Source organism: Acanthaster planci, linkage group LG07, assembly GCF_054643075.1.
Source record: "Acanthaster planci isolate LZ-2023a linkage group LG07, COTS_SCS, whole genome shotgun sequence".
In the NCBI taxonomy this organism is placed as follows: domain Eukaryota; kingdom Metazoa; phylum Echinodermata; class Asteroidea; order Valvatida; family Acanthasteridae; genus Acanthaster; species Acanthaster planci.
The window spans coordinates 17771256-17795700 of record NC_141783.1 but is presented as its reverse complement, the minus strand read 5'-3'; the positions used below and the strand labels follow the sequence as shown (position 1 = coordinate 17795700).

General features: G+C 43.1%; 1 protein-coding gene across 1 annotated transcript in view; it reads left to right on the top strand.

The window, feature by feature from the left end:
- LOC110980358 (uncharacterized) overlaps positions 1-24445 on the top strand; it is a 37497-nt gene that overhangs the window by 10898 nt on the left and 2154 nt on the right. Inside the window, exons 4-14 of the mRNA XM_022236968.2 lie at positions 3747-3957; positions 5637-5713; positions 6133-8714; positions 12494-13019; positions 14805-15310; positions 15958-16209; positions 17070-17396; positions 17653-19368; positions 19945-20400; positions 22981-23076; positions 24265-24381. Coding sequence (XP_022092660.2) covers positions 3747-3957; positions 5637-5713; positions 6133-8714; positions 12494-13019; positions 14805-15310; positions 15958-16209; positions 17070-17396; positions 17653-19368; positions 19945-20400; positions 22981-23076; positions 24265-24381 — 6866 coding nt within the window. The remainder of the gene's footprint in view (positions 1-3746; positions 3958-5636; positions 5714-6132; positions 8715-12493; positions 13020-14804; positions 15311-15957; positions 16210-17069; positions 17397-17652; positions 19369-19944; positions 20401-22980; positions 23077-24264; positions 24382-24445) is intronic.

The following is a 24445-nucleotide window of genomic DNA, read 5'->3' as shown; positions in this document are numbered from 1 at the left end:
GTTTTTAAGCTTTAGGCCTATACATGTGCAGCTGTTTTACATTGCAACATCCTGAATGGACTGACTGTACGTGTTACATGCGACCAGTTACGAGAAGTCTTGTTGTCAGCACCATGTTGTTTGTGTTGCATGTGGGACCACAGAAACCTTGCTACATGTACATCTGTACATGTAGTTTGAAGTTAGCACAGTGCCACAGCATTTTGAAGTTATAGGGATTAAACATATTTACCACTTTGATTCGTAATTCTATAAACTTGCCGGTCTGTAGGTTAAAGGTTCAATCCCTAATCTATCCAGAGTAATGTCCACCAGGAGGTTGGGGGGGGGGAATTTTGCAGGATTGCGGAAGGCACAGTACATGTACTGGTAGAGCCCATCAGCCAAAGTTACATTGTATGTTACGGTTGGGTGCCCTTTAAAAGTTCAAGTATAGAAAGGAACTGGCAAATGGTTTCCTTTCACAATGGTCTCTCAAGTGGACATACTTGTAGAAGCAATTCGCTAGAATCAGTGTGTAATGTGTGAGACAAAAGCAGCCTTGAACATCGAGACCCAAGTGAAAAAAACATGTACATGTAGGCTGGATCCAGATCCTCCCATTGCTGGTGTTGACACTGGAGGATGTGAAAAACAAGATCAGACAATCTAAATGTATGCATGGTCAGTGGTAATAGAAGGTCAACTGTACCCCTGAGCCCTCGATGGTAGCACACCTGATATCCCCTTTGTTTTCTGCGGCATGTACACAGTGTCCCAGCCCATGGGGATGGACTCTGTGTTAAACTTGAACTTGGCTGTTTTACAAAAAAGTTACAGTTATTGCTTTGTGGTTGGTCCTGTTATTTTTGTAAATTTTTAGATGCGTTTAGAATATTGCCCTCCAGTATGTGTTCATAGTGCAAATGACTTTCAGTGGTCAGTCTCTATTGTACATGTACAAGTATTTTGCTGTAGTTAGCTGATACATCTTTCCCTTTTCGAAAGTGGGATTTTCATTCCAAAATAAAATTGTCGACAAGTGGTCAAGGAAGACGATTGGGAAAGTAGAAGTATAAAAGCACAATGTGTTGTACGTGTAAGGTACGTGTGTATTTGCGTACAAGTGCATCAGTTGCTCCCATGCTGTTGTCGCTATTTGCAATTACCATTTTGCATTTTTAGGTACGTTTTGCTTCTCCACACACAGATAATGAAATGGCCAAGCAATATATACATGTATTGTTATTTCTAGTTGTACAGTGCAGTTGAGTTGTTGCACAGTGAACAAGTTTGGTCAGCATATATTGAGCATGTGTGATTGGTCCAATGCCTGGCCCTGACTATACATTTTATGTGTTTTTGCTCACAGGAGGCGGCGAACGAAGAATCACATTAAACAAGGTAAAGTACTGGTATAGGTTTTTTTTTTGTTTTTTTTTTACTTAAAAAAAATATTACTAATATGTGTGTTTCACCTTGGAAAGACGGCAAGTTTCTGTGACATATCAGGGTCAGGGGAGGCTGGGGGAGTGTAATGTTGAATATTTACCCTCAACGACTGAAATTTGCTTCACCCATAGGAAACCTCATCCTCCTTCTTAGCCTGGTCAGATGATAGTACCAATATTGCTTTTCTTCCGTCATGAAAAGCTTCAAGTCTCAAGCTTTCAATAAGTAAGATGTTTCTAGGAGGCAACTCCCCGGCCCTTGGAATTCCACTGCTGAGCCTAACAGAAAAGCGAACCTGTACTGAGGGTTAACAGATTGTCTGTTTGGGAAAATAAAAGGTTACATGTAGCTGTCTAGCCACCACTTAGAAATGAGTGCTTGAATACATTAATATTTTAAAAGATTGCTGGTACTGGATTAAGGAAAGTTTAGCATCAAGTTGAAAAGGTAAAATGAGAATTCAGCGGAGTGGAGAATTACCAATATAAACAAACCAGTGCATGTAGATTGTGCTGTTTACATTTGTAGTGTAAATGTCAGCCTGGGATAAATTCTGCATGTTATCACACTTTTCACACAAATTCCATGTACCTCACCGTGTTTCTGTTATTACATAAAAAGTAAGTCTCTTTTGAGAAAAGGCTAACATGGAAATGTATGTATATGTATGACTCTCTAAATGACCAGACTTGTTGATGAGCTGTTGATCGGTCTTTTCTTGGTGAATAAAATGAATAGTTAACTGAATTCAAATGTACATGTGCTTTGAGAAACAAACCAAAGTCAGCACAAACACTTTGATTATTTTCGTTCCCTAAATTCCTGATCATTACCACCATGCTGCAAAATTAATCCCTAAAAAAGGGGGTGCTTCAAGGATTGTTACTCAGGGCTTATTGGGCCTAAGGTTGTGCTGCACAGCGAGGGATATTCCAGGGATTCCAATGACCCTCCGGTATCAAAATATACAGTGCGTGAAATGTTATGCGGCCTTATCAAAGATTTCTCAACACCTACATGTCTGTGTACATAAACAAGAAACAACACCTGTGCTGGCCACAGTAGACTGTACATTCGTGTGTCAGCCATCCTGAATTGAAAGTGATGTAAAACTTTTCATTTGGGGAACCTTAGGTAAAATACCAGCAAAAAAGTCAAAGTTTGTACAAATTCATGTCAGGTTTTGTTTGTGATAATTTGATATTTGTAATACATGTAAATCACAGTACGTGTATATCAAAAATTTTAATTCACATTTTAAAAAAAGACAGTTTGTTTTAGAACCCAAAATAGTCTGACATCACCACCATTTAACAAATTACGCTGGATATGATAGAGTCAGTGAACATGATAAAAAATAGCTTCCCCGTGCACAAGATCTATTGGTGAAGCTGGCGGATTATTCTTGGTGGCTTAAATTAAAGGATTTTTGTTGCTAACAGCCAATTCATGGACTACTGGTCCTGCTCAATGTGTTTGAAAACTATTTGGTTCATTGTAATCCGGGGAAAAGTGGTGGAATAATGTTTTAAGGGATCAAGATTTTCACACTTACCGGTACTTATTTGTTATGTTTTCATTTGAAAGCAAAACGTCTGGATAAGTGTTTAACTTTAAAAAACTCGCTCGTAAGTTAAATGGCATACTTGTACAAGTACGTGTACATGTATGATGAGAAGTGCTGTGTAGCCTTCCAGTCTCTGTGACAAAACAAAAATATATGTACATGTTCAGGTAACAGCAAAATTTCTGAATGGCAACTGTCGTGCCTTCCACACTGAATGACTGTGTGGTATTTCAAACGTGGCTGAAAATACATGTACATGAACCAGTAGTTCTCCATTGCATACATGTACATGTAAGTGTACATGCTTGAATACATGTGTGTACATGTATTTGTCATCTGATTGGTGGGTAGGGGATAATATGTCAATGAGTATTCCCCCCCAACATTCAGTTATGGCTGCTCCAGAAGAATAGAAGTTCCATTCCACAGCAAGTAGAAGTTCCATTCGATGGTACAAGTAAATTGAGTGAGTTGTGCCTCGCACATGACGGGGGCTCAGGCTCAGCTCATTTGCGCATCAAAGACCTGCTTACATGTACATGTACATGTGATACTTGTTGGTGCAGCATGATAGCTGTTAGACATGTAATGTGGATTTAATTACCGGTAATTGAGGCTTTTCTCTGGGAACCACATTGGCTCTCTCAGAGGGCAAATAACGATGTATGTGGGATGATTAAAAAAAAAATCTTCAGTTTTGCAGCAGTAATTCATGCATGCAGTTTAATTTTTTATCTTTTAATCATAGCATTGCAAAAAGAGAAAACTAACTTGGTGGCTACAACGTTGGACAAAAGAACGAAAGACAGTGCATGCAGTAACACGTATCCATCAATTGAAAGAGCCAAGAACACCGTGGGCGGATTTGTTGAGCAGCAACACAAGACTCCTGCTTGCAGTGTCAAGTTGCTAAAGTTTGACCCGGAGGAGTCCCTGCTGGTCTGGTCTTGGAAGTCAAGGTAATTGAGCAGAGACAAATTTATCTTTGTACAGTTGCAAAGAATGGAAAGTACATTTTGGGCTGCTGATGAATTGAACAAGGGCAGATCCAGGTTCATTAAGATACAGGGATACAATGGAATACACAGTTTCTTCTGTCTCTTTGAATGCCTGTATTTGATTTAACCTACTGTAGCTCTGCCACTGTTCGCGGAGCCTCCACAACAATTACAGATTGGGAGATTTGCACCACTGGGCTGAATTGGCACTGTGGGTTGCACGCCAGTACGTGACTCTGTTAACAGAGTTCTGGAAGTTCCATCTAACTTGTTTAGATCCTCAGGATGACTACATGTATATAATATAGGCAACAAGTCCTGGAATATCTTGTCACAAGATGATGACATCCCTTCAGCACTCTGAAGGTGAAGTATTTCAGGATGATAGCCTGCTAAAACTAAGATGTGAAGCCCGATTTTCTGTTAGACTGTTGGACCGAGCAAAGCAGGGGTCGGTCCATGAAGGCAACCCATTTTCAGCTGATGCACTGCAGTTTAATACAAAAAACATTCATGTCGATATTTTGCACGTCTTCTTCTGGGGCATAATATTTGGAAATGTGCTGTAAAAGAGAGTGCTGTAACAAAACTAAATGTACACAGTTAACAGGAGAACAGCCATGGATGCGAAAAAAGAGCTTTTATATTGAGAAGAACATTATATCAGGGAATGCTGTAACAGGAATTTGTCATGCGGTCACGCGCGTTGGGTCGCAGCAAACAATATGGCCGCCACCATGCATAATGTACAATACTGAATGAAATAAAATCAGGGTTTTTTTAAGTGGGGGGTGGGTTGGTGGGTCACCAAAATTTGAAATTTAAAAATATTCAAAATTTGAATAATTTCTAAATGTTCTCAACCAGAGCAAAATGAGCAATGTGGGTGTTGTTCATTCAATTAAGGGGTCGCTTAAGAATGCATTCCTGGGGGAGGGGCAAAAGTTGATAGATGCGTACATGAATTTTTCTGAGATCTGTCTTGAAATGTCCTGAATTATGGGCAGAGAGGGCTGATTGATCCAGTCTAGAGCTCAAGCTTTAGTGGGCCTTCAGCTACAAATGGAACAGTAAAAAATTTCCAAAACCACCATTTGGTCCACATAAGTAACTTTTCCAGTGGTGAATGAAGGCTTCTGGTATTCTTTCAGATTTGTGTTTTCATTTTTACAGTGCTTGTTTATAGAAAAATTAGTACATTTCCAATTTGTCTGCAGACAGTCCTCATTGCATGTTTTTAAAATGTACCCGGTAATCTCTCAAATGGAATTCTTCTCATCAGAAATTGTGGATAAAATAAGTTGCGCACAGTTCATTTACAGATCCTTTTACACGTCCACGCCCTGTGACTTATTCTGGAATCTGGGTGTACCACTTCCTTGTCAAATCTTGACATTTTTGTTTCTAAAAAGGAATATTTTGTGTTTCCAAGGTCCATATTTGCTTGCGTTTGTTCCTTTATTACGTGTATGTTGCAACAGATCCTTTTTGTCGAAAATTCCTTCTTAATTTGTTCATGTTGATATCTGTTATTACATGTACAAGTGCCTGAAATGCAGAAATGAAAATATGACCGTTTTCCCTTTAATACAGAAAGGAGCATTGTTGCTTGATTTGTGTGTGTGTGTTTTGTTTTATAGGAGGATCATTCTCTGCAAGCTTCCTGGTACATGTAGCTACTTTGTTAAGGATTCTGTAGCGCGAGGTAGAAAACCAAGTAAGTATCAAATGAACCGGAATCAAAACTTCTTTTCTCCTGAAAATTCCCATACACTGTACATCCCGGTACCATGTAGAAAATATGTATGGAATAAAGTGGTTTCCAAAGAACAAGGTGTTCTAAATTTGACCTGATTCTCAGGGTTATCTCACTTCTGAATTTTTCAGACTATTCAGTCTTTGTTGTAGCTGCTTTGTTTAACTATGGATTGTACATGTATGAACCCACTTCCATTAATTTTACATGTAATCCGCGCGTAATAGGCCAAGCTTTGTATTGAGAATCTGCTGCAGAATTTTGGCATATTCCAGAATGTTCTATCCAAAATTTCTTGAGTTTTAAGATTAAACTCTACTACTGGCCTGTAGAGAGGCAAGGGTTAATATTGGTGCTAATGGCCATTTTGTCTGTTGCAGGAAAGTCTAGTATGAACACAAAATCTAATGGTGATGCAAGGAGTAAGACAGGGATCTCATCTGCATATCAGAGCGAGAGACAATCAGTGCCCCATCCAATAGCCAAAAAGCAGATTGCTAAGAAATCCACTACTCAGCTTGTGAGAGATTTCCAACCCAATAGGTCGGACTACCCAAATTCCAGCAGAGACCCTGGGAGACTTCCAGAAAAGAGGCTAAGGCTCTCTGATACATACGCCTCTCGTGGAGATCGGGGTGCATTTCATTATGATAGAGACAGAGACCTCTTAGCTCTGAATGGCAGAGAGAGGTCACGATCGAAGGACCGAGACTATCGGCAAAGCGAACCAACAAGATATAGTGATCATCAATACCACCAGCGACCTAGATCTCAGGGACATCAGCGACATGACTTCTCAGCGATACAAAATTCTAGGGAAGGTCTTGGAAGGCACAATGAGAGGAGGGATACAAGCTTTCAGGCCTCGCGAGGTTACCAGCAGGGTGATCCAGACTCCCTGTACCAGAGGAGTACTTACAAGAAAGGGAGTCACCACAAGCGTGAAGATCAGGAGCACATTCCACGCTGGAGGGATGGATCTCTCAGCAACAGAGGTGCCTCCTTTGCTGCTCGCTTTGACAGATACACAGACAAGGCCACAGCAAAGCTAGCTTCATGCTCAAAAGATCCTAGCCCGGCAAATGTAAGTAAAGACAGTGGCAGGAATGTAACTGTAAATTACTCCAGCAGATTGGATACATTGCCAAAGGAAGTTTATTCATCTGATAAGAAAGGACTGGAGAAGGAAAAGGAAAGTGAAAGCAAGGAAACTTCCAAGCCTGAAAAAGACAGAAGACTGCAGTCCGAGTCCACCTTGTTGAGCGAAAAGGAAAAAAGACACTGCATGACTGAGACATCAGAAAAGAACACTTCCAAGTTGTCTGCTAAACCCAATTCAGACAGCAGCTCTAACACTTGCAAGTTAGACAAGAGTGAAACTCCATCACATATTGCATCTAAAATTCATGCCAATGATGCTGGGAACCTGTCTCAATCAAAGGAGAAAAGTGCGCTTACCAGCACTGAAATTCTAAGAAGTCCTGCTGCAGAGTTGGCATTAAATTCTGCTGCAAAAAACGTACCTGAAGCGAGTCCTGAAGCAAGAGATCAAACAGATCTTCTGGACAGCACAGGGTTCTCACATACCAGTTCCAGTGAGCCAGCTGCTTCTGCCAGTAAGTCAAAGGACAGTCAGACCAGTGCCAAAAATGAAAACAGCTCGAGCAATAAACAGACAAACATTTATGTCAAGTCTTTAGCCGAGAAAGCAGTTGCAGACCGTGCAAAAGCTGTGGCTTTGCTAAGCATGGGAACAACCAAAGAGGGTAGCAAGTCAGAAGATGTAAGTACCCATGCTAGGGTGCCTCAAGAAAGGGGTAGAGAATCCCAGTCAACAATTAGTGCCAAGGGGATAACAGATCAGGTGGATGTTGACTCGCCTGAAGAGTCCATCTCCTCACCAGCTAGGCCCGCTTCGTCAGTGAAGCAGACAAATGAGGACAGCGACAAAAACAGCCATGGCCAAGTAGCTGTGTCTTCTCGTTCACCGTCCCCAAAGGAGAGTAACCTTTATAAAGTATCCAGGTCTCCATCTCCTCAGGTAAAACAAGATGTGATTGAGGGTTCCCTGACCTTTTCCTGGCAGAACAGACAAAAGTTGAAGTCTATCGTCAACAAAGTCTTTCCAAAACCATCCTCTTCTGTGGCCAAAGAAGATGCCCCCTCAGTGAACAAAAGTGCATCCTCCTCGCCCAAAGCTAGTGTTGTCCAAAGTGAATTGGATTCACCCTGTGAGAAGACAGACTCATCTAAAACATCAGCCCCAAATGCTGAGGTTCCCCATGGTCTTGTAGAGGAGAATCATACCAGTAATGTTGCCCCCAACAGAGTTTCATCAATCCAGCCATTGTCTCAGGAGCCAGATAATTGTACTTCAGCTAGCAAGACAGCAAGAACTGTTGCTTCATCCTCGGTTACGTACAGCACAGTTGAACCAATTTCCGTCATCTCACAGTTATCAGATATCTCTGAAAGACCAAATGCTCCTGTTAAAGCATCCTACGATATTAAAATTAGTTGCATTGAAGGTGGTGTTTCTGTGCCTAAATGTGTGCAGGGTAGTGACTCAGAACAAAAGGTAGTCGGTGGAATAGTTCAACAGGATCAAAGAGACTCTGGACCAAGAAGCCAGTCAACTAAGTGTCAATATGAACTTCGCAGTGTAGCTTCAGGTGCCAATTTTCATGTAGATGCTAGTAATCAGTGTTCACTGCCAAGCACTGGACAGCCTCTTGATGACAGGACTACCCCCCAAAAGCCTCCTGAAGAGCAGCTTTTGGCCCAAAATATTGATCAAGATGTCCCAACTTTGAAAAAGGAGACTGCTATGAGTGAGAAGAGTCTTCCTGTGGCAAAATTGGCAGAATCTGTTGATTTGATTGAGCCCATGGAGGTATCATCCCTAGTTACAAAAGTGAAAGATGGACCCCAGGAATTATCAGAGAATCCGACATACCATGATGTAAGTAAAGATAGATAACAGTTGTGCACCAGTTACATTTTTATGCACTGTAATCTTCTAGTTGACCCTTATACTTATAAATTAGCCACCTCTTCATCTGCAAACTCACCCTGATGCATGTACATGTAAATCAGCCACTTCTTGTAATTCGTGTATACGTGTTGGTCTGTTTTCCCTTAGTTGAATAGTTTTGGCCCTGTCAAGGGTGACCTCCCTGTTTTTGCATCATGTTATGGATCGATAATGAATGGTTACATTATAGAGCACCTCATCTTCATTAAAAATTGTATTGAACATAACTGTACCCGGTTCTACAGTGCATTTACATGTACATGTAGGTTGCTTTGGTACAAAATGTGATATACAACATAATACTAGCACCAGTCTCAAGCCTATTGGCAGCCAGGTTGGTTGGAAGAAGTGTCTGGTTTTGACAGTTCTAACAACTTATATACATGTACTGTTTCTGAAGAGGCCATGCTAATTATATACAGCCTACTGTAAATAAGTGCAAACTTGGTAAAGACAAAATTCTTGACTAAGGGAGCATCTCAAAAGTTGGAATGTTCCTGTTCCCATTAGTTACCCTGTTACCCTGTAGTACATATAATACATATGTACTGAGCACTCCTGCAGTGTATAGACAGTGTTTAGACACATACAGATGTACAGTATGTGGGAAAAATGTAAGGGATGGGGGACTCCTAGTGACAGATTAGGATGTTTGTTGGGGAGGGGTACCTGTAGGAGGAGGATCATGGGGACAAGGTACATGTATGTAGAAAGTGGATGAAATGCTGGATAAGGTTGACGTAATGGTTGGGCTGGATTAGTGGGATGATGGGACAGCCAGATAAGAAGGGAAGGAAATGATGGGGAGGGGACAGAGTAGGAGATGAATGGAATGATGGGGAGGGTGTGGAGTAGGAGATGGATAGGATAATGGGGAGGGGGTGGAGTAGGAGATGGATAGGATAATGGGGAGGGGGTGGTGTAGGAGATGGATAGGATGAGGGGGTGGAGTAGGAGATGGATAGGATGATGGGGAGGGGGCAGAGTAGGAGATGGATAGGATGATGGGGAGGGGGTGGAGTAGGAGATGGATAGGATGATGGGGAGGGGGTGGAGTAGGAGATGGATAGGATGATGGGGAGGGGGTGGTGTAGGAGATGGATAGGATGATGGGGAGGGGGTGGAGTAGGAGATGGATAGGATGATGGGGAGGGGGCAGAGTAGGAGATGGATAGGAAGATGGGGAGGGGGTGGAGTAGGAGATGGATAGGATGATGGGGAGGGGGTGGAGTAGGAGATGGATAGGATGATGGGGAGGGGGCAGAGTAGGAGATGGATAGGATGATGGGGAGGGGGCAGAGTACGAGATGGATAGGATAATGGGGAGGGGGTGGTGTAGGAGATGGATAGGATGATGGGGAGGGGGTGGAGTAGGAGATGGATAGGATGATGGGGAGGGGGCAGAGTAGGAGATGGATAGGATGATGGGGAGGGGGTGGAGTAGGAGATGGATAGGATGATGGGGAGGGGGTGGAGTAGGAGATGGATAGGATGATGGGGAGGGGGTGGTGTAGGAGATGGATAGGATGATGGGGAGGGGGAAGAGTAGGAGATGGATAGGATGATGGGGAGGGGTGTAGTAGGAGATGGATAGGATGATTGGGAGGGGGTGGTGTAGGAGATAGATAAGATGATGGGGAGGGGGTAGAGTAGGAGATGGATAGGATGATGGGGAGGGGGCGGAGTAAGAGATGGATAGGATGATGGGGAGGGGGTGGTGTAGGAGATGGATAGGATGATGGGGAGGGGGTGGTGTAGGAGATGGATAGGATGATGGGGAGGGGGAAGAGTAGGAGATGGATAGGATGATGGGGAGGGGTGTAGTAGGAGATGGATAGGATGATGGGGAGGGGGTGGAGTAGGAGATGGATAGGATGATGGGGAGGGGGCGGAGTAAGAGATGGATAGGATGATGGGAGGGGGTGGTGTAGGAGATGGATAGGATGATGGGGAGGGGGTGGAGTAGGAGATGGATAGGATGATGGGGAGGGGGTGGTGTAGGAGATGGATAGGATGATGGGGAGGGGGTGGTGTAGGAGATAGATAAGATGATGGGGAGGGGGTGGTGTAGGAGATGGATAGGATGATGAGGAGGGGGTGGAGTAGGAGATGGACAGGATGATGGGGAGGGGGTGGAGTAAGAGATGGATAGGATGATGGGGAGGGGGTGGTGTAGGAGATGGATAGGATGATGGGGAGGGGGTGGTGTAGGAGATGGATAGGATGATGGGGAGGGGGTGGTGTAGGAGATGGATAGGATGATGGGGAGGGGGTGGAGTAAGAGATGGATAGGATGATTGGGAGGGGGCGGAGTAAGAGATGGATAGGATGATGGAGAAGGGGCGGAGTAAGAGATGGGGAGGATGCGGAGTAGAAATGGATGGGATGATGGGGAGGGGGCGGAACAGGAAATGGATAGGAAGATGGGGAGGGTGGAGTAGGAAATGGATAGGATGATGGGGAAGGGGAAGAGTAGGAGATGGGTAGGATGATGAGGAGGGTGTGGAGTAGGAAATGGATGGGATGATGGGGAGGGGGCGGAGTAAGAGATGGATAGGATGATGGAGAAGGGGCAGAGTAGGAGATGGGTAGGATGATGAGGAGGGTGTGGAGTAGGAAATGGATAGGATGATGGGGAAGGGTGGAGTAAGAGATGGATAGGATGATGGAGAAGGGTGGAGTAAGAGATGGATAGGATGATGGAGAAGGGGCAGAGTAGGAGATGGGTAGGATGATGAGGAGGGTGTGGAGTAGGAAATGGATAGGATGATGGGGAAGGGTGGAGTAAGAGATGGATAGGATGATGGGGAAGGGTGGAGTAAGAGATGGGTAGGGTGATGGAGGGGTGGAGTAGGATATGGACGGAAAGATAAGGTGGATGTGGGATTGGAGATAGATGCGATTAGGGGTGGAGTCAAAGTAGACATGGTAGATATGGGATGATGGGATATGGATGATGGGGTAGAATTGTAGAGGGTATGATGATGGGGTTGGAAACAAAGTGCTTAAGTGTACTTCAGAGGAATTTTATTTATGCAGCATCCATTAAACTCACAAATGCACTGCTTATATGTAATCATCCAGGTCTAGTCTGACTGTTCTGGACCCACATTCTATAGGCATTCCTCTCTCCTGTAAAGAACTGTGAAGCCTTTGTTCCTGTATCTCCCTTGTTGGTGGTCTTTGTTGATTTACTTTAAACGACAGGCGTCCTTCAACAGTCTGCACACAGCACTAACTAGGATTTTTGTCTTAGAGTACAATAAATTTTATTGCTAAGGTTAATAAAATATCTTGTACATTCAACCAATCTTGTAAACAATTTTGATGAAGCTTGGTCGTAATTTTCTTGTTTAATTTAGTAACCATATTTGTATAACTTGGATGTCTCTTTCTTTCCTGTTATTACAGGAAAAGAATTCAAATTCATAACAAGCAGCACGCCATGGCAGCATTACCATTCTAGTTTTCACCTTGTTCTTCGATTTTGGCAACCATGGTTTTCAATTTCATATTGTATTTCAGCTTTGTTAATAATTACATGTACATGTGCAAGTTCAGATTTCCTCAAACAAAACAAATAGTTTTATAAAGTATTTTCCTTACACACAATGGATTATCATCACCTTGCTGCTGGATTGATTCCACATTTTAGACACCATGCACCTCTTAAGAAAGAAAATTAAGAGATATTTTCTTTTGCTCAGGCGGTGTCACCAATGGATCACAGTAGTAGAGTTGCCAATCAAGACCAGGACTCCAACAAGCCAACTGAGAACTCTGTTACAGAGTTGAAAATCATCAGTGAAGTTTCTCAGCGAGATGTTAACAAAACTATAGAAACTCCTGATGGGTGCCAAAAAGAGGACAGGAACTCTTCATCCAATGAAGAAGCTGTTTCAACAGGCACACCTCCCTCGGTGAATCCCACTTCTGCCACCATTTGCGAATTAGCAGAGCCCCCTTCCTTGACTGTAGCCATGGTTAGCAGTAAGAAGGGGGTTTCAGCCAGTGCTGTTGATGGAGCTTTAAAAGGTATAGAGCATGCCCATGTGGCATCTGAAACCTGTACACAAGAGAAAAGCTTGAGTGCACCTCTCCCAGCAAATGAAACATCTGGACCAACAGGTGTGAAGATTGGCAAACGGCAAAGGAGCCCATCTGTTGACATGACAGAAGACAATACAAACAAAAAGCCTAAGCTGGATGGAGCAAGCACACAGGGCTGTGAAGGTATTTTTTGTCTCAATATAGTCTGGTGTTACAAATTTTCAAACCTGCAAAGAGCTTTTTTTAACATCTTTCCTTTCCCATTCAGGTGATTAGCTGCTTAGGTAGTTGGCTTTTTCACATAATGGAGAGAAGCTACATGTATTACTATTGTATCTTTTCCTTCACTGGTTTTTTCTTCACAAAATCCTGTTCACTTTGTGCGTGTAGCTTCCACCCATGACTTTAGTTCTTTCCAGCTTCAGACCTTCTCCAAACTTACGCCATTGATGGACCCTTTTGTATACAAGTAGATGGTCCCGGAACAATGACATAATGACCATCAAGTGTTTTTCATTGATTGTTAATATTAGCCCATTGAATTTAGCACTTTGTACAAGTTTAATAAGGGGTCATTCGGGCCATTTGGTGATGTCATATTTTTATCAAAGTTACACCAAGCAAAGACCCAATACAAAGATGAAACCAAACTTATGATGTCATGAATTACAACAAAGTGACCTTTGATTGTTCAAAAATCATTTAAAATCAATCTTAACAGATAGAGTCCTGAAATAAGCCTTAAATGATGAGTAATCAGCACCATTCATTGTCCAAGGCATTAGAATCATTGTATTGTTCATACACGCTAAGTATATGTATGTGAAGTTATTTATTTTGATAATTTGGTGATGTTTACGCTACTTGTATGGACTGTACACATGGTGACCTCTTGTCCTAAACTACAGCAATTCTCGCGTGGAGCATCATACGTACATTCATATTGTTGGCTGTGCATGCGGTGAGACCTTGCAAGTTTAATTCGTGAGGTTGTACCAGTAGGTCTACATGAGAAGATTACCTTCTCTCAAACAGTACGGTACTTGGCAAAAGACATGTAAGGGTTTATCTACGTGTACATGGGTAATGTCTAAAGAGGGTATTACCTTGGAGATATTGAAGTATTTGTGTATTTCGGAAATGTTAAATGCGGAAAAGCCTGGTGCTCTGATGCAAATAGACATTCCTGTAGAAGTTGTAGTTGTCAATAACAAGGTTTTGTACTGTAATTGTTAAGAAAAACAAGCCTTGTTAATTTATGTACATCATCAAGCCTAAATTTGAACGCACAAATTTGATAAAGGAAACTTGGTACATGTAGCATCCAAAAAAATGAATTGAAGAGCCCTCACCTATCAAAAGGTACAAGAAAATTGAGAGTACTGTACACGTACATGTATGTGTATTTGAAGTGTACATATATACCAGGTAAGGAGCCACATGTCAGGAGCTCAACAGTTTCCCCTATCTTTAGTTGCTACTTTATCACCTTCATACAATAGGACATCAACAATCGCTTTTAAATTGAAATTTGAAATTGTTGCAGTCCACAGTTTACCATGTTTACAGTTTGAACCATATCAGCTCCATGGGCAAAATGTCTGTGTCACTTACTCTCCAAATTGTGAAGATGGGTACCCATTACTTGGGGATCCGGAGGGCAGGTTTCTGAAAAATGTTCCTTGCATAAGTACATGTACCCTGTCACTTGTGACAGAAGCTGGGAAGACAGCTGAAAGCAAGTGCCACTATGCACCCAACAACTAAGCAAAGACCACATAGGTTTGCATATACATGTGCATGTGCAGTACATGTAAGTGTTCCTACCCTTTGCTGTGTAAGAACATGTCAAGCAGTGTGTCAGGATTTTGCTTGGCAACAGTAATGCCCTTGTCATAATTGGTAGTAGTCTTTTGCTGTTGGCACATGTTAGCCTATCTTAACTAACAAATGCATTCCTCTGTACAGCTGACCTGAAAGCAAGTGTTGCGGAGACTTGCAAAGATGTGAAGACAACAGAAGCTGCCAATGCCAGGACTGTTACAAAGGATTGTGATGCTAGCAATTTAGACCAAAAAGTGGAAGGATCTTTGACTCTTCCCAATACGGAGGGTAAGTCCACTGACACAGAAAAGTCAGTCAGCAGTGTACACCCAAAAACTGAAATTCTGGATATCAGTGCTGTTAATCGACCAGTGGCACTTAAGCCCAGCATTTCTCCTGTTCCACCGTCATCCACGAAACCAGCAAAACCACCACTTTGTCCAGCCAAAGAAAGCTCCTCTCAACCAAAGTTCAAAGAAGAGTCGTCTTCAACTATTGGAAATTGCTCGGTCAAAGCAGAGATTTCCAAAAGCAAATTGGCTGCTCTGACACGAAGGCCTGCATCGACATCACCATCTCCAGTTCCCATTCCACAAAGCTCAGCTAGACCAAGTCAGCGTGACAAAAAACCGAAACAAATCAGCATAAAGGTAATCTTTGACATTGAATGGTTGAATTAGCAGAATACTATTGACTGCATGCAGATTTTTGCTTACTTGAAAGATGTTTGCAGTGTCACCATCAAGAGTTAATCTTGTGAATTACAGCCCTGAAATGTTAATACCAACCTAGATGTCAAGCAATCTGTTAGAACTTCTCACCGCCAAGTTAGTCATAGCCTCAGATTACATACACGTACAGAGTGTTACAGACAAGGTGGTTTGAAGACTTTCCCATACTGGGCCTTAATGCAGAGCTACTTGGGTTGGTAGAACCTTTGACCAAGTGTAGAATGCCCAAGGCATTTCTGTGCCGAACAGTAATTCAGGACATTGTTGTGGTCAAGTCCATCCCAGGTCATCCAATCTATTCAATTAAATTGTGGCAAAAGCATTCCATTGTCATTATTCACCCAGCTAATTATGACTGGTCTTGTGAGAATCCTTGTGAAAGGACATATGATGGACTGGACTATAACACTGAGTTAAAAAGTATGATTACTGCTTGAATATATGAAAACACGGTGCTGACTGTTATAGATATTTTGATAAAATGACAGGTTCAGGGGTTTGGGGAGCAAAAGTCTTGATTTGGTTTGGCACAGGTGCATTATGCGATTCCCACTCCCCATCTCTAGGATTTGAGACTTTTGATTGAGAAGAATGCCCAGGCAGCTCTGCAGTCCAAGCTGGAGCTATTGCAGCGGCAGATGGAGGTGGCCAACAAAGGGGAGCAGGCCTGGAAGGCCCGAGCCGTGGAGCTGCAGGCCCACCTGAACACTGTGCAAGAGGAGCTGGCCAAGACACAGTCGGAGAAGGATGGCCTGAGAACAGAGATGTCCAAACTGCAGGAGCAACTGGAGACCTCAGAGGGGAAACTGCAAGATAAGGTAAACATTGCTTGTCTGCTCTTGAAATTGGCCCTACTAGTGTCCGATTTTGTGAAGATGATCATCCAACCAAAAACCCTGCTGAAGTCTTTGAGGAAAACGTCTGAGAGTCGTTAGTGATGAAATTATTTCACCAGCAGTTCAAGTTCCACAGATTTTGATAGTCCACATCTGCCAAGCTTTATCACAGTGAATTTCTACATTTGATGCTCTGAAACACAAATTGCTAATCATTCAACATCCAAAGAGCCCAGATAACTTCCCTTGGGCTGTTTGTAGGATCTATCACAAAGAACTACAATACCTTTAACCCCTTGACGATGGGAATTTCTTCCCGAAAGCCGACTTCCAGCCTCGCTTGGCCACGAAGGCCACCTGCCAAACTGCAGATTCTCGGTTTGTGGCCCTGCATGCTCTGCACACTTTGAATTACACGGTGAAAAGGCTGATTGTTCGGTGGCATGCAGCTCTACTCAAGCTTCCACATTCCCGTTGCCTCTCTTCAAAATGGGGACTATTGTGAAGCTGGTGATTATGATGCATATTTGGTCTTTTCATTTCTGGGCTACGCACAAAGACCAATTACCATATATACAAGAGCCAGGGTCTGCCTTCTTTCACCGTGTTCGCTCGAGCGTCCCGGTTGCTCTATCCACGTCCCGGCATGAAGGGGTTAACAGTTTTAGTTGTGCTTTGGAGGTGCTAATGCTTTTCAGTTGCAAAAAAGTTTAGACTAGTTTCTTGGACTGGAATATACATGTATATGATATTTCATGATACTGTACATACTCTTTCTATTTGATTCCAGCTGCACTGCATACATCCGAACCTGTATAACTGATCATTTTCCTGTCTTTCAGGGCATTATCAAGGAAAATGTTTCTACTGGGACACAGTATGATAGCAAGGACTTTACACAGCAACCGGTTGCCCTTGACTCTGCAAAATCTCGGAAAGCCACTCCAGAACCACAACCAGAAAAGTTGGACGAACCTCAAAAAGTAGCCTCTAAAAAACCAGACATTCCAAATGCCTGTGTGGAAGCAAACGCTGGAAGTCGGCCTGTCTCCAGGGACCAGCCCCTGGAAGCTCCACCTGTTGGGGGTGATTCTCCAGTGAGGAGTGCTTCCCCTGAGGTTGTTGAGGTTCCACCACAGACACAGGCAAAAGCTGAGTCCATCAGCAAGGTAACAAAGAAGGGAAGTTTTCTGAACATTCGTAGAATCTTTACGTTTGAGCTTGTAGGGGTTAGCATTTATGACTCGCATGACTGCCTGCACAGTTGGAATCTACCTGCAATTTACAAGCATTGTAGGTTTGTAGCAGGGGAGTAGAATAATTGTACAGAGTAAGTGGATATATCCTTTTGATGGATAGGACCATTCGTTAATAATGGATGACACTGTGCCATCCTGATCGTCTTGTTTTTGTGTTTCTCTTCAGGAGTCTCCTACAGTCTCTGTAACTAAGACTACACCAATTCCTCAGCAAGCAGGTTCAACTGTAAGGGTACCACCAGCTTTTGGTTTTAGATCTACCCCTTCTACCACTACAACTGCTAGCACAGTGGTTTCTCAGGAGACAACTGTCAGTTCTGCATCTCTTATAAATGCAGCAGCACCTTCATACAAGGTCACTGAATTGCCAACAGGTGTCACTGTTCCAACTTTGGAAAAGGCAGCAGGAACTGCAGAGCTTGCAACCAGTGATGCACCTGCACCTACATCTCTGGCACCTGGACATACAGCCATGGTACCTGTTCCCACTGTTGCACCTGCTCCCCCTGTTGCACCTGCTCCCACTGTAGCACCTGCTCCCACTGTGGCACCTGCTTCTACTGTGGCTCCTACTCCAGCTCCCACTCCCACTGTAGCTCCAGCTCCTACTCCTACTGTGGCTTCTACTCCAACTGTACCTCAGACAGGATCAAATGACTATGGTGCACCTCCCATCAAGGAATCACCAGCACCTGCCCCAAGACCTGAGCCTGCAACCCAAGCAGCTTCAACAGCCGCAGAAATTCCCATTGCGATCACAAATCCTAAGAAAGCATCCACGCCTGAAGGTCAAGAAACCAGTAGTTCTGTTCAGGTGGTTGCTGTGAAGAAGCAGGTGCCATCGCCTCGCGTGAAGACACCCCAGCCACCTCAAATCCCATCGCCTCGGGCTCAGACCCCTTCTTCAAAAGCCTCCACTCCATCATCACAGCATGTAGGAGCATCACCCCATGCTGTTTCCCCAAGTGGCAAAGCTCCATCCCTTCAAAAGCAAACCTCACAGAAGCTATCACTGCAAGTTAAGCAGCAACAAGCAATGCAACAGGTGAAGACAGCGAGAACTGCCAATCCCCATGCAGCAAAAGCTGTCCAAGAGCTCGAGTGCATAGACCTTACGGATGACTCAGACGAACCCAAAATCTCTGAAAAGGTGGGTCCCACTCCAAAACAGCCCTCAGGAGCCGCTACCCATGTTGCAATTTCTTCTCAAGCTAAGTTACCACCGCCATATCCAGGTCAGGGGCAGGTAACCAGACCACAGAGCATTGCCTCAGGAAATACTCAGGGATTAACTACCAAGAGACCAACCTTCCAACAACAGCCCACCAGTCAACAGCAGCTGAGACCTTCACAGCTGGTGAGACCAAGAACTCAGGCACCTGTGCCACAGCAGCTGCAGCAGCAGCCAAAAGCCCCTGGAATGCCTCCCCAGCTTGTAACGGTCACAGCACCCCCAAACAAAACAGTGGGAGCGCCAAATTGCCCCCCATCCTACACCAACCAGAGACTCCCTGTGACCAGAATACCCCCTGTGCCGCCAATGCAATCAGTGTCCTCTGGCCAGCAGGTGGCCTTCTCTCAGGCTGCCGCACCCCCTGCCTTGAAGCCGGCATCGCTTGCCACGCCCAATACTAAAGCCCAGTTCAACAGCCAAAGCATAATCGCTGGTATTCAGACGTTTGTGAGCTCCAGTACCAGTGTACATGGCACTCCTGCAGGACAGGCACCTGGAAGTAGTCTCCCTGGTGTCCCACAGATTGCCGGTATTGCCCCCATTCTGCAGAGAATGGCAGTTCCAGTAGCATCACAACAACTTGGCGGGATCTACTACCCAACAGCCACCCAGGCAGGCTTGCCTGGTGACAGGTTGCCACAGCCTCAGGCACGTATTTCACTTTGTTTAATTATTGTAACTTTATGATATGCAGGGATTTGGAGATGTTAAAGATAGCTACAGAGTACAAGTCACTTAGACTATTAAATTGGAGGCAGCAAATTGACTTTATATCTAGGTCACTATTCATTGTTAACAAGGGAAACATCTTAGCTCACAAGAGAACCCTACAAGACCTCACAAGACAAACACCTAACCTCCAGTCAGAATTCAAGTCACAAGTGTCGGATCTTGTTATCGTTTAGATTATGATAATGGTCTAGTTTCTACTATATTTAAAAAGGCTTGAAACTAAAAACTTTACCTTACCCACTTTAAAGATAACCAATGGCATTTTGGGAGTTGGAGACCCTAGCCCTGTGGATGGACCTTCATATCTGTCTTTCCAAAGTGTAATTGCTGTTTTCTAAATCGTGGAAGGAAAAAGATGTTTTTGCCATATTATTTTTCATGTCATTCTTACACTTTCATGCTGCAAAATAAAAATTTCCAGGGGAGGGGGGGTCAGATGTGAGGCACCACTTTGTCTCCTGGCAATTATCTTGTGCACATACTCACTTGTAGGGAGAGAGGATGCCATCAAATGCCATCACAGCCATGCAGCTTGCTTCTCTACAACAGCAACAACTGCAGCAAATTCAGAAGCAGCAGCAACTTCAGCAAGCCCAGCAGCTACAGCAAGCCCAGCAGTTGCAGCAACAGCAAGCTCGGCACTTGCAGCAACAGCAAGTCCAGCAGCTGCAACAACACCAAGCCCAGCAGTTGCAACAACAGCAAGCCCAGCAGTTGCAACAACAGCAAGCTCAACTGAAACAGCAGCAGCAGCAGCAGAAACTGCTGCTGCAGCAACAGCAGAAACAACAGCAGATACAGCAACAGCTGCACCAGCAAAGACTACAGCTGCAGCTAAAGAGAAGGGCTGATGATGAACAGCGGCAGCATGTGACAGTGCAGCAGCAACTTCAGCTGCAGAGACAGCAACACCAGCAAGTTAACCAGGTTGTGCAAGAACAAATGCAGGTAAGTTAGTTGCTGTAGAATTTAAAAATATTGTTTCTACATGAAAAAAATAAACCAAATTACTTGTAATTGAAATTCTGGTAGGATGTTGCAGTTTTGAGGTATTAACGGTGTACAGTACATGAAGAAAATTTAAAGAATAGGTTTTGTGACATTTCCAGGATGGTGAGAATTCACATTTTAAGCCAGTTTTAGCTCTTTTTGTTTAGATTTTTACTCTTGATTTTAACTTTATCTGTATAAGATTATGTGAACTGTTTACATTTCAGCATTTTGCTTGCTGTTTTCAGCTTTGTTTGTATGTTGTGTATTTGACTTGGCCATGAACAGCCTAATACATGCAGACTTTCTGCCTGTGTGTTAGTGCTGCAAATAAGTGCCAAGGTGTGGTATGGGTGCGGTAATTTTTTGGCGAACTTCAGTTCGGGTTCGGACATGTTCACACATGTACGAGACATTGAGACATTGAAGAGCTCGCTACAAATGTGCCATAGTACTTCTGTGTATAAAATACATTAACCTTCCTATGGTTTTACAGCACAAATGTGCACAAATGCCCACAGTCACTGGTGAGCATGTAGTTTCTATATGGAACTCAAACATGCACAGGTTCAGTGTGTACACAGTAGATTGTCAGCACAAAATGTCCCAGGGTCTTTTGTGCAGTCCTCTTCACTGCATTTGGTTTACTGCACAATGATGCACATGAAACAGTGAAGCACAGTTGTTGGGCAGCACAAAAGTGCAATCTGATACTCCTGTGAGGGACAGTTGGTGCAGTGCACAACACAACACAGCTGTGCTTCTTTGAGGTGTTTACCAAATGACCCAAAGAGTGACTTCCACATAGGAGGGTTAATACAAACAATGAATGTCCTTCTCCATCTCCTATCCTTCGATTTTTCTGTTTCCCAAAAGTTTATTTAGGGGTTAAAAGTCCCCTTAGCCAACCAAAGCAGTTGTGTTTGGACCACACTTGACTCAACAAAACGACTGTAGGATATGTAAAACAGAAAAAACAGCATGCTCAAATGGAAGTTTCCAACTTCCCAACAACAGGATACAAGATCAAATTAGATTTTGAGCAAATCATGTTTTCGTTGTTTTTCACGAAACAGGTGTACAACTAAATAACTATGTACCAAACTATGGCATTCGGTATATTCAAAGAACCTTAGTATCAAGTCTTCGGTATATTCAAAGAACCTTCGTATCAAGTCTTCGGTATATTCAAAGAACCTTAGTATCAAGTCTTCGGTATATTCAAAGAACCTTAGTATCAAGTCTTCGGTATATTCAAAGAACCTTAGTATCAAGTCTTCGGTATATTCAAAGAACCTTATTATCAAGTCTTCGGTATATTCAAAGAACCTTAGTATCAGTCTTCGGTATATTCAAAGAACCTTAGTATCAAGTCTTCGGTACATTCAAGGAACCTTAGCATCAAGTCTTCAGTATATTCAAAGAACCTTAGTATCAAGTCTTCGGTATATTCAAAGAACCTTAGTATCAAGTCTTCGGTATATTCAAAGAACCTTAGTATCAAGTCTTCGGTATATTCAAAGAACCTTAGTAACAAGTCTTCGGTATATTCAAAGAACCTTAGTATCAAGTCTTCGGTATATTCAAAGAACCTTAGTATCAAGTCAGCATTCTTTTCCAGAACAGCACCCACATGGCCTAAGAGGCGATTTTGCATCAGTCTTTTTTGAAACAGATAACAGCATTATGTTAGTTGAAATTGTGAACAACTAAGAGATCTGGCAAAATTCCATTACAGTGTATACATACTATGGCTTTCACCAAACAAAAAGCAAGTTGAGCCACCCTGGGCACCAAAGCCAGTAGCATGATGGAGTGCTGCTCCACCTGGCAAAATAGGGGTTTTCCTCCGAAGTTGCCTTCAATCGAGCATGAGTCCAACTATGATCAGCAACCAATCAAAATTCATTTTGCACGATCTTTTATGACATCATTGGCCTAATATTGAACGCAAGGGTGTGGTGTTTGGAGATCTTCATACATAATGTACATCTAAATATACATGTACATAAGCACAAGAGGATGTAGGGAGAATTTAGCATTGTAAATTAAGCAGCGGAAATGCCACACATTGCATGTTCTTGGTTGATCATTAGTGAATTCTCACCACATGCTTTTTATAACCATCGTGTGATGTGGGGCCATCATAAATTTACTGTATATGTACGCACGTACATGGACATTTACAAAACATACATGTAGATATGTGTACACACACATGTGCGGAGAACAGGTGTGGCATAACCGTTATCCACTTTTTGGTTTGTAAACTTTTTTATCAATTTTTTGCATGCATTCCGTGCACTATTATTGCTATGCCGTATTAAAGCTGAACGTTCAAACCGACCAGTTCGGTTTGGTTCTGCTTGAAAGTGCCATGTTTGATAATTTTTGGTTTGGTTCTGTTGCACTACTTTATGTGGCGACATTGATGTATTCTTGCTAGTTCCCAGTTGCAGTATTTAAGCAAAATTTAAACTGTAGACAACCCTTTAGTTTGTTCGTTTTCAATATAACTCCAACTGTGTTTTCTCACAGCAAAATCAAAAACTGCACAGCAACCATATCCAGAAGCAGCGAGCTACAATTCAACAGACTGCTCAGAAAGCACAGAGCACCATTATGGATCTCACTGTGAGTAGCAGTCCTGATGGACAGCATTTGCTTGTTTGCACCCCTCTCTGTTGATAATCATTGGTGTAAGATGTTTCAAAGATGTGATAGTATGCATTATTTAGAGAGCGTCTCTAAATTCGGAACGATCGGAACGTTCTCATTGGAACGCAGTGTTCTCATTCTGGAATCGGGTCAGCCGTTCCGTTGGGAATGCGACGTTCCACACGGAACGGTGTTCCCTTGTGAGAGCGGTCTAACGGGAACACGCATTCCCATCGGAATGTCTCCATTCGGATAGCTTCATATCGCCCATGTACAAATCTTTACTTAGTCAATGTCCAAAAACGGAGCCTGCCATGACAAACGAGCGTAGGTTAACTACTTTACAGATGTTAACATTAACACAATAAAATTAATGGTGTCCAGATACACTCTAAAGTCATTGCATGGTAAGCTACATGTATGCCTAGGTGAATATGGAAAAGAAAAACAGGAGAAAACTTAACCTTCATGAGGAGTAAATCACAAAATGCTACGTTCGAGCTGCCATCCTTCAGAACAGGGTCAAGGAAATGAATGCCAAAAATCTTTCTTCCTGATTGTGAATGTAACTGCAGGACCAGTTCACCGGGATCCCGCGTTCCCAACGGAACGCTCCCTAGAACGGTCTGGAACGTGCCTGCGATGCGGGCACGTTCCAATGGAATGCCAGCGTTCCAGTGGTAACAGTCCAACCGAATGGGAACATTCCCGATTTTTGAGACACTCGGTTACCTGGAAACTTTGAAAATTCCAGTGTGACCTTCGTGAAAGAGAAGGGAAACTTCAACTGAATAGCTAACAAAAGATTTTTTCAAATGGGTTTTTTTGCATCCAAATAATAGTTTGCAGTGAGTCAGTTTTTGAAATTTACTGTGGCAAGATTGAGATCGTCATTGCAGGAGTATTCAGTTACGTTGGAGTTGTCATGCTAGTGTTGTTCTGAGTACATGTATTAGACAGTGTTTAGTTGTATTCAGTGGTCCCACCATGTCTGGGACCCGTAAGTAACCAATCATTACAACCTAAAGTGCATTGGTATTCTTCAATGCTGTGGTAAGAAATGTATTACCTTTTTCACCTTTGTGCGCAGTGTCTCGGCCCTTTGAAGTTGAGACAAATCCAATTATCTTCATGTAGCGTTTTGGTTCCTCTTTCTCTGTACAGAGGCAGCTTGCCATTGTGGAGAAGGAAAATCTGGCTCTTCAGGCCAAGGCACAGAGTAAGGACAGCAGCACCACCTACCGCATAAGAGAATTGGACATGCAGCAACGCAACAATGAGGTATGGCATGTCTTCACTGTACTTATGCTCTTTTCCTACCCGAGTTTGATTTTGCTTTTTGCCA